Raw genomic sequence first — 11,007 nt, forward strand, 5'->3', positions numbered from 1 at the left:
ATAATAATGGCCTTTTTAGGAGTTTTTGTGAGACAGGAATAAGAAGGTGTCATTATGTTTAGCAGGGGGAAAAAAAAAATCAGGGTACGGAAACCCATACTCTAGGACTCCGACCGTAACAATTTGTTCTTATTATAAGCACATGTTTCTTTGGTAATCTGAATGATGCGCTGCATCATTACTAGTGATGGTGAAAAAACAAAAACACCTCAAAAGTACCTAATAATTACGGTACAGTGATGAACAGTAAATCAGAACACTATGCAATATATATAATATACATTTATATAATTAAATATACGTATTTATATATAATACAATTAAATAATATAAATAAAATATATTTTATATTTATAGAGGAAGAAATGAGGGTTAGTGTTTAAATGGGGACAGAGTTTCAGTTGGGGAACATGAAAAGTTCCAGAGATGGGTGGTGGGGAGGTTCTACCACGAGGCGAATGCACTTAATGCTACTAAACTATACACTTAAAATGGTTAAAATGGTAAATTTTATGTATGTTTTGCCACAGAATATTTAAGTTATGAAAACCATGCAGCAATACAGCAAAGTATTCCTAAGTGAAAATAGATTCAAGATGTTATCTGCAAAATCGATAAGCCCACATGAACGCTGATTCTTCCATTCAAGGAACAGAGGGGATACACGGCATACCCAAAATACTTACTGGGAAAGGATGATGATCCTGGGATTTTCCTCTTCTGTATTTACTTTAGTCACCTTAATGTTGTTTGTACAATAAATAAAAATCAGGAAAAGAAAACAACCTAAAATGACAACTTCAGGGGCACCTGGGTGGCTCAGTCAGTTAAGCGTCTGCCTTCGGCTCAGGTCATGATCCCGGGGTCCTGGGATCGAGTCCCTGCATCGGGCTTCCTGCTAAGCAGGAAGCCTGCTTCACCCTTTCTCTCTGCCTACCCCTTCCCCTGCTTGTGCTCTCTCTCTCTCTCTCTCTTTCAAATAAACAAAATCTTGGGACAGCTGGGTGGCTCAGTTGGTTAAGCATCTGCCTTCAACTCAGGTCATGATTCCAGGGTCCTGGGTCTCTAACAAATAAATAAAATCTTAAAAAAAAATAAAATCTTTTAAAAAATGACTTCAGTTGTATGGAGCTGTATTTTTACCTTAGAGTAGGTGATCAAAGTTAAATCAGCATTAAGTACTTCCAATTTCTTCTGAAGAATCAGTAGACTTTTCTGAAGATACAAATCTAAAACTGTCACAGAACATTCTAAACTTCCTTCCTGTCTGTTCCCGAAATGTGTCACTCACGTGGTAGGTGCAACCTCCTTGAAAGACTGCAAAGCCTTCTCCCTCATATAGTCCACGGACCTTTTCCCCTTCGTAGCTGCAAAGAAATAAAGCTCAAGGCAATGATTGGCATGATCAAACCTAAGTGACAGTGGGTTAAAGTCATAATTAACATCAGTGAAGGAGTACAAGTAATATGTCACGTTCAGTCACTCAACAAACGTTCCCCGAGGGCCACTGTGCCCCTTTCTAAGCACTGGGCTGGCGCCATGCAAGACTACAAAGTTCCTGCCCTCGGAAGGTCATAGGTCACTGAGGAGACACAGACGACACACAGGAAACACATGAACCCGGTAATTCCAGATCATGTTCAACTTTTGAGAAAGACATGATCAGGGAACGTGGCTGAGAATAAGGAGACTGCTGTGTACAGGTGGTCAGGGCAGAAGCCTCTCAGAGGACATGGGAGCTATACTGAGACCCACAGGTCATGAAACAAACAGCTCTATGAAGTATCCTGGGAAGAGGGAACAGCAAGTACAAAGGCCCTGGGGCAGGAAAGAGGCCTACGGCTCAAGTTCAGACAACAGAGAGGAGGGAGGCCCAGATGGGGCACAGGACACAGGGAGGAGAGGAGAGGAGACAGAGGCTCGGGGGCGGCAGGAAAATCCAGAGCTCTAGGAGGAATCTAGAGAGGGTTCTAAGAGGGGAGTTGGCCAAAGTCAGATTTAGGTCGTAAAAAAATCACTCTGGCTGGCTGCTGTGGGAAGAGACTGTGCGGAGAGCTAACAACCAGGAGCAAACAGTGAAAGGGGGTGGAGATGGAAGGTGATGGTTTATTCTCGACAGTTTCTGTCTGGAATGATGAAAAAGTTCTAGAAATTAATAGTGGTGATGGTTGCACAACAGATGAGCGTACTTAATGCCACTGAATTGTACACTTAAAATACTTAAAATAGGAAATTTTATGGGTTTTTTTTTTAAGATTTTATTTATTTGACAGAGAGAGAGACACAGCGAGAGAGGGAACACAAGCAGGGGGAGTGGGAGAGGGAGAAGCAGGCTTCCCGCGGAGCAGGGAGCCTGACGCGGGGCTCGATCCCAGGACCCCTGGATCATGACCTGAGCCGAAGGCAGACGTTCAACGACTGAGCCACCCAGGCGCCCCTTATGGGTATTTTTTTAAGAAGCAGTTTCCACGCCCAGGATGGAGCCCAGCGCAGGGCTTGAACTCATGACCCTGAGATCAAGAGTCACTTCACCCACTGAGCCACCCAGGCGCTCCCTATGTTATGTGTATTTTACCATGATAATTTTACAAAGTTTTTTTTTTTCAAGATATATTCTAGACATGGGACCAAAAGGTCTTGCTGATGTGCTGGCTTTGGGGAAGAGGGAATCAAGGACAGTGTGCAGATTCTGAGTTCAGAACTGGGTAGATAACGTGTGATATGGGACTTCACTCAGCTCTAAGGTCTGGGGTAAGTGAGGTGAAAAACAAAAGAACAGGTGACAGCCGTGACAAAAATGGGCTTCATCCAAGAATCCAAGGAAGATTCAACGTTAGAAAGTCTATCACAACTCATGACAATCAGCAAATCAAAGGAGAAAGACCACAGGTTTATATCAAGATGCCAGAAAGGCATGTGATAAAATTCAGCAGTTATTTCTTTAAAAATTCTAGTCACATTATAATGCGAGGAAACTACCTAAACAGAAGAGACTGTTTATGAAAAAGCAATAGCATATAGGATTTTTGCAAGTGAAATACCAAAATCAGCTCCCTCAAAATCAGGAACATGAACAGGATGCCTGATCTTCCCACCAATTATTCAACATGATTTCAGAGGTTCTACATCATGCAAAGAGTCAGGAAACCTAAGTAATCTGCATAAATATTGAGAAGAGTTAGGAAATTATTTTACCTTGAAGATTATGTGAGGGTTTTTTTTTTTAAGATTTTATTTATTTATGGGCACCTGGGTGGCTCAGTCAGTTAGGCGTCTGCCTTCGGCTCAGGTCATGGTCCCAGGGTCCTGGGATCAAGTCCCGCACTGGGCTCCCTGCTCTGTGGGGAGCCTGCTTCTCCCTCTCCTCCCCACTTGTGCTCTCTATCTCTGTCTCTCTCAAATAAATAAAATTAAAAAAAAATTTTAAAAAAGATTTTATTTATTTACTCGACAGAGAGAGACACAGCGAGAGAGGGAACACAAGCAGGGGGAGTGGGAGAGGGAGAAGCAGGCTTCCCGCCGAGCAGGGAGCCCGATGCGGGGCTCGATCCCAGGACCCTGGGATCATGACCTGAGCCGAAGGCAGACGCCCAACGACTGAGCCACCCATTTACCTGTAAAACCCAAAGACTTTCTTCTAATTCATGAGAGACTGTGGCAACCCATGGGAGGGGCAGGGAGAGCAAAATTGGAATATGGTGGAGGAAAAAATGAACTCTTCTTTTTTTTTTAAGATTTTATTTAATTACTTGAGCGAGAGAGAGAGCATCAGCAGGGGGAGAGGGAGGAGAGGGAGAAGCAGACTCTTTGCTCTTCTCAAACGTTTAACTGACTGAGCCACCATGGCACCCCCAAGAATGAACTCTTCTTTAAGATAACTTGGCATCACTTCATTTGTCATGAGTATATAGCATTTTGGTAATGAAAAACAATGAATAAAGAAATTGTCAAGGATTTTTAAAAGTCACAATAGCTCCTTTCAATGGTATCAACACCTCCCCTCACTCCCAAGACACATACATGTTTCCTGGGGCTCTTGGCCTGGATCCAGACCAGCTCTATGTCAGGATATTCAACTCATCTGGTTCCCACATCAGGGCAACCCCAGGCTCTACCTTCTCTGAACTAAGTCAGTGTATATTGCTGAGAAACTCTGCTGAGTTTCTCTAGAAAGAGCCCAGTGTAAAACATAACTACTCACTAAGCACATAGGCCCTATTTCCTACTTTTTGATATCCTTCTACAGTACTCAATCCAGAGCTGGCACATGGTAGCTCATTAATAAATGGCTGCAACAGAAATTGGTGGCGGTTCCACATACTAGTAATAGAACAATTAAGAAAACAATTCCACTTATAATTGCGCCAAAAACAATAAAATACCCGGGAAAGAACTCAACCTAGGTGGTGAAAGATCTGTACTGTCAAAACTGTAAAACATAGATGAAAGAAATTGAAGGCCATACAAAAAAATGGAAAGATATTCCATGCTCATGGATTCTAAGAATTAATATTGTTAAAATGTCCATACTACCCAAAGCAATCTACGGATTCAATGCAATCCCTATCAAAATGCCAACAGCATTTTTCACAGAACTAGAACAAGTAATACTGAGATTTGTACGGAACCACAGAAGATGCAAAATAGCCAAAGCAATCTTGAGAAAGATCAACAAAGCTGGAGGTATCACAATCTCAAGGTATACTACAAAGCTGTAGTCATCAGAACAGTATGGTAGTGGGACAAAAACAGACACATAGATCAATGGCGTAGAATAGACAGTCCAGTAAATCCACACTTAAATTGTCCATTAACCTACAGCAAAGGAGGCAAAAATATACAATGGGGATAAGACAGTCTCTCAACAAATGGTGCTGGGAAAACTGGAAAAGAATGGAACTGGACCACTTTCTTACACCATACATAAGAATAGACTGAAATGGATTAAAGATCTAAGTGTGAGACTTGATCCCATAAGACTCCTAGAAGAGAGCACAGACAGTAATTTCTCTAATATCAGCCATAGCAACATTTTTCTAGATATGATTGCTCAGGCAAGGGAAACAAAAGTGAAAATAAGTTACAGGGACTATAAAATAGTAAATAATAAGAAGTTTTTGCCTTGCAAAGGAAACCATCAACAAAACAAGGCAACCTATTGAATAGAAGATATCTGCAAATGATATATCCAATAAGGGGTTAATGTATAAAATATATGAACTTATACAACTCAACACCAAAGATACAAATGATCCCATTAAAGAATGGGCAGAGGACCTGAATATACATTTTTCCAAAGAAGACATACGCATGGCCAACAGACACATGAAAAGATGCTCAACATCACTCGCCATCAGGGAAATGCAAATCAACCAAAATGAGATATCACCTTACACCTGTCAGAATGGGTAGACCCAGAAAGACAAGAAACAACAAGTGTTGGCGAGGATGTGGAGAAAAGGGAGCCCTTGTGTACTGCTGCTGGGAATGTAAATTGGTGCAGCCACCGTGGAAAACAGTACAGAAGTTCCTCAAGAAATTAAAAATAGAAAACCATATGATCCAGTCATTCAACCACAGGATATTTGCCCAAAGGAAATGAAAACACAAATTCTAAAAGATAAATGCACCCCATGTTTATTGCAGCATTATTTACAGCCAAGATTTGGAAGCAACCCAAGCGTCTGTCCACAGATGAACGAAAAAAGATGTGGTATATACACACAATGGGATATTACTCAGCCAGAAAAGAGAATGAAATCTCGCCTTTTGCAACAATATGGATGGACCTAGAGAGTATTATAAGTGACATAAGTCAGAGAAAGACAAATACCTGATTTCACTTCTAGATGGAATCTAAAAACCAAACAAAAAGGGGCGCCTGGGTGGCTCAGTCGTTAAGCGTCTGCCTTCGGCTCAGGTCATGGTCCCAGGGTCCCAGGATCGAGCCCCACATCGGGCTCCCTGCTCGGTGGGAAGCCTGCTTCTCCCTCTCCCACTCCCCCTGCTTGTGTTCCCTCTCTCGCTGTGTCTCTCTCTGTCAAATAAATAAAATCTTTAAAAAAAATAAAAAACAAACAAAAAGCCAAAACAGACCTATGAATGCAGAGAACTGATGGCTGTCAGAGCAAAGGGGGCTGGGAAGATGGGCAAAATGGGTGAAGGGGAGAGAAATATACCGGTTTCTGGTTATGGCGTGAGTAAGTCCTGGGGATAAAAGGCCCCGCATAGGGAATAGGGTCAACGGCGTTGCAATGGTGTTGTATGGTGACAGATCATAGCTACGCTTGTTGGGAGCAGAGCATAATGTATAGGGTGGTTGAATCACTATGTTGTACACTTGAAACTAATCTAACATTGTCTAACTACATGTCAACTAAGAAATAAAAATAAAAGTGGCCACTGATATGCAGACAGTAAGTCCTGACTGAGCACCCACGAGGCCTAAGGTCTGGTGTTTGATATTCTTGGGTGTGTCTCTGTTGGGACGGAATATTCCACCTGAGAGGCTGAGCCGTGGAAACAAATTACAGTAATTCATACACGTTAGATCCGTATGTTATAGGGAGGAAAAGATGCTATGTATACAGTGACATATAATAGAAAGTGAGAAGTATGATAAAAGACGTTTTGAGCAAAATCACTTCCTTTGGAAAGCAGCAATAGAAAAGTTTGGACCAGAAGAGTAGGTGGGATTTGGTCATTCAGAAATGCAGGACAAACACTCCAGCAAAGCTATCTTTGAAAGCAAAGGTAAAAACAAATGCGATCGTGGGCAGAAGTCTGGCTGGGCTCTTGAGTTTGAGGAGACAGGCAGGCTGGGGTCGGAGCATCAGGCTCAGGGGCTTTTTGCTGTAGACGATGGAAAGAAATCAAGTTCCTAAGAGTGTGGGAGCCAGCCTCAAAATGGCTCCCAGAGATTCTCACCTCCGAGCACTCACACCCTTGTGTAAGCCTCGCTCACACTGAAGAGGGCTGAACTGTGGGGCCACCAGGATATCACAGAACTGACAGAAAGCGACATCAGAGACTGGTCATAAAAGACACGTGGCTTCCGCCCTTGCTCTCTCTTGGATTACTCTCTGGGGAAGCCACGTGCCGGGTGGTGAGGACAGCCAAGCAGCTCTGTGGAGGGAGTCTGTGGGATGAGGGACTGAGGCCTCCCACTAACAGCCGTGCCAAGGAGCCGCTCTGAAAGCGGACCCAGCAGCCGGCCAAGCCTTCGGACGATGGCAGTCTAGATCCACATCTTGGCTGAACTCCGGATGTCCTAACCCAATACCATCCAGCTAAGCTGTTCCCTGATTCTTGAGCCCCATGAACTGCGTGCAACAGTATTCGTCTTAATTATCACGTTCTGGGGGGACCTCTTACAAGGACAGATAACTAATCCAGGGAGTGATGGAAACAATTAGGAAGGCAAATCTCAAATCTTTAGGAAATGAGGCCAACAGTCAAGAGATAACGAAGAGGCGAAGTAAGCATTCGAGAAAAGGACTAATGAGAGAAGCCTAGAGGAAAAAGAAATATGAAATCATAGGGAAGGAGGACAGCCTGGAGAGGGAGGAAATGGTAGCTCCCTTACAGAAATCAACAGAGATCAACGGAGAAGCCAATGCCTGGAGAAGTAGCAACATGTGGAGGAAACTTCTATGGGGTGTGTTTTCCCCAGTTAAGAACCTGAGGCTCAGGGGCGCCTGGGTGGCTCAGAGGGTTAAGCCTCTGCCTTTGGCTCAGGTCATGATCCCGGGGTCCTGGGATCGAGTCCCACATTGGGCTCCCTGCTCTGCGGAGAGCCTGTTTCTCCCTCTCCCTCTGAACCTCCCCTGCTCATGCTCTATCTCTCTGTCTCAAATGAATAAATTAAAAAAAAAATCTTTAAAAAAAAAAAAAAAGAACCTGAGGCTCAGGGCACCTGCCTGGCTGTCGGTGAAGCATCTGCCTTCGGCTCAGTTCATGATCTCAGGGTTCTGAGATCGAGTCCCGCATCGGGCTCCCTGCTCAGTGGGAAGCCTGCTTCTCCCTCTCTTTTAGCCCCTCCCCTCACTCATGCTCTCTCTCTCGATCTCTCCCTCTCTCAAATAAATAAAATCTTAAAAAAAAAAAAAAAAGAACCTGAGGCTCAGAAAAGTTCAATGATGGTGTTGATGTCACAGAGCTAAGACCCCAATCCAGATCTCATTTCAAGCCCTGCAGTCTTTGCTTCGGGACACAGGGAGCTTGAAGCCCAGTGGACAATGTCCAGTAGGGAGTTAAAAATTTGAACCTCAAACTCCAAGAGAGAGACCTAGATTTTAAAGTCATCTAGAAGAGGGGCAGGGAAGGCCACAAAAAGAGATTGCAGAGAGAGAGTACAGAGACTATAGAAAGGGGAACATGGAAGATGCAGCCCATTAGAATCACCTTTCAACTATGAGTTTGGTGAGAATGGGCTCTTCGTAGTGAGTGGCATCTTCATTCTGCTGGTTTTCATGTTTGGACTCTCTTCGGGGCCCCAATTCGCTGGGCTGCATTTCCAATGGTGGGACGGCACCAGGGGACATCTCTTGCCTAGCCACACTGCCATCTTGTTTGGCAAACTCTGGATAATCAGAGAGAGAGGAGGGAGAGCGGGTGGACTTATCCCCCTTTTTGTCTGCTCTTTTCTTTTCTTTCACCATTGCCTTTAGAAGTGTTCAAGTTTACTGTTTCAAGGCGCTGATCAGTTTCATCTGAAAAATAAAAATTCTCTAAATACTTGGCAGGTTTCACTTGTAGTTAAAATTTCAACTTTGAAACCCAATGTCATGGTCGTTCTCCTCCTAAAGCTTGAAAAATTACAACTGTCATGTATCACCAGTTTATAGGAAGATCTCCTTGGTTGTCCCCAATTTTTTTTTTTTAAACTGGAACCACCACCTACCATTTCTTTTCAAATAGTGTCCCAGCAGGAAGGTAACCTGATACATGAAAAATGGCTACTTAATCCCTAAGGTTTTCCATGCTGCCAATCCATACTTTAAAAGCCCATCTCTCAATACATCTGCACCGCAGAGTGCTCAAGAGCTGGATTCAGGCTCCTGCAGGGCGCCTTACCAGCTGTGTGTTCTTGAGCAGGCGAATCTCCTTCTGCTTCAGATATCAAATAGAAATAACAGTGCCTCATCTCATTTTAAGAATTACATGAAACGATGCACAGAAACCCCCTAAAGTATGGGGTACAGCACACTATCCGTGATGGGGAGATTATGTCACTTTCCTGTTTTTGAACTTGAAATCTTTGGCTGCCTACTTCCCATGCCAGAAAAGGAACGGTGTGATGTGTGCCCAAGGTCACAGATCTGGGGGGCAGGTCCCCAAAGCCAAAGTTTTCATGGCCTCCCAAACTGGCCCCATTGAAAGCATCTCAGTCCAACAAGCAGGACACACAGACGAGTCCTGGGGTGCAGGGCAAGGTCTAGTCCCTCCTCACACTCTGAGGGGTGCAGTGGGCACCCCACAAGCCCACGGCTTGGATGGGATCCTTTGGACACCCCACCTACCAGGTCAACCCACCCCTAAGCTTTGCTCTCACCAACAGGATCCTGCTTTTCTCTTCCTTCAAAGCCCCACTACTTTTTCCAAGCCCCACCCCATCATGGTCTCTCCAGTGATGGAGCCCAATTGAGTCTTTGCTATAGATAGGCTTTCTGGTCCTCGTCAGTGAAATCTGACCTACAACAAAGGCAAATCTCGTTTCCCATGGCGTTTTTCCCCACTGACTTTGATGTTCTGTTCTCCCCGGCCCCGTGAGGTCGTATTATCATCGTGATTTATTCATTAGGCAGCACAAAAGGAGCGCGCCTTCACTGAGCCTGGGGTTCCCCCGCGCCTCCTGCCCACCGCACCTGCCTCAGGTCCTGGCGGCCGCGTCCGCCGGGCGGAGGAAAAGCCGGACCTGGCCGTCAAGTCTGCGGTGGCGCACGCAGAACCACCGGCAGGACGCTCACCGGGCTCCGGACTCCCGGGGGCTCAGCCAGGCCTCGGCGGAGGTGCTGCGCGGAACGCCGAGCGTCCAGACTCGGGCCGGTCTCCAGGCAACCGCGGGCCCCGCCCCGCCCGCCCCGCCCTTAAAGGGACCGCCGGCTGAGAAGCCCCGGAGCATCAGGGCCCAGCCCTTCTGGTCAAGGCCAACCTGGAGCTGGACGCACCTGGACCCGGGTTCTCCTAGCAATTAGCTCTGCTAATTGCCGCGTGGCCTCGCAGCCTTAATCTTCACCATAACACAAGAATTCCGGCGGCTTTCCAATGTCCTAAACAAATTACTCCAAACAAGTGGCTTAAAGCAACGGCAATTTATCATCTTAGGATTCTAAGTTAGGAGCCCAACAGGGCTGGTTCCTCCTGGCAGCTCCAGAAAACCCATTTCCTTGCCTTTTCCAGCTTCTAGAGGTGGCCTTCCTACATCTTCGGTATCAGCTGAGAGAGGTTCTCCAACTTTTAAGACAGGTGCTAGATTGGGTGGGGTAATCTACCCAGCCAATCCAGGATACTTGCCCCTTTTTATGACCCCTCACTCAACCACATCTTCTAAGCCCCCCTCTGGCCATTTAGGTCACAAAATTTAGGGTTCTCAGATTAGGCCACAGCAGTCTTGGCGGTGGAGATGGAGGTGGTGCCTACCAGACCCCAATTTGCAGAGTTCCAGCAATTATCAAATGAGAGCCTACAGAAGGGCACAGCTGCATAGTGTTTTGACACATGACAGTGATTACTTGATTGTCTCATGACATCTGAAGAATTCTACGTTTGCAAATGGAAGCTGGGAGGGTGGGTGAGCACAGGGCGGCTGGTCCACACTGGTCACTGTACATCAACAGCCTTCTGGGTCCACAGAAGGCACTCTGACCTCCGTCTCTGGCTGGGTTCAAACGGGACGAGAGTCTATGAAAAACTATTTGACAACAGTTTCTGCTCTCTCCAGTACCACGGAGGACCAGCAACAAGAACATCCTGCAATCCATGCCCCAAGGAAAGGAAATCGCAGCA

At 45.4% G+C, this 11,007-nt stretch overlaps 1 protein-coding gene across 2 annotated transcripts in view; it reads right to left on the reverse strand.

Moving 5' to 3' along the window:
• Window positions 1-8,660, reverse strand: part of RSPH10B (radial spoke head 10 homolog B) — a 50,852-nt gene extending 42,192 nt beyond the window's left edge. For both annotated transcript variants that reach the window (XM_088017183.1, XM_028088548.2), the window contains exons 1-2: window positions 8,404-8,660; window positions 1,292-1,367 (exon numbers count right to left, since the gene is read on the reverse strand). In XM_088017183.1, the coding sequence (XP_087873309.1) occupies window positions 1,292-1,367; window positions 8,404-8,660 (333 nt within the window). The remainder of the gene's footprint in view (window positions 1-1,291; window positions 1,368-8,403) is intronic.
• Window positions 8,661-11,007: the final 2,347 nt, after the last annotated feature.

The sequence above is a fragment of the Eumetopias jubatus genome, unplaced genomic scaffold (assembly GCF_037043125.1).
Source record: "Eumetopias jubatus isolate StellerSeaLion01/CBP00866 unplaced genomic scaffold, mEumJub1_p1.0 scaffold_12, whole genome shotgun sequence".
In the NCBI taxonomy this organism is placed as follows: domain Eukaryota; kingdom Metazoa; phylum Chordata; class Mammalia; order Carnivora; family Otariidae; genus Eumetopias; species Eumetopias jubatus.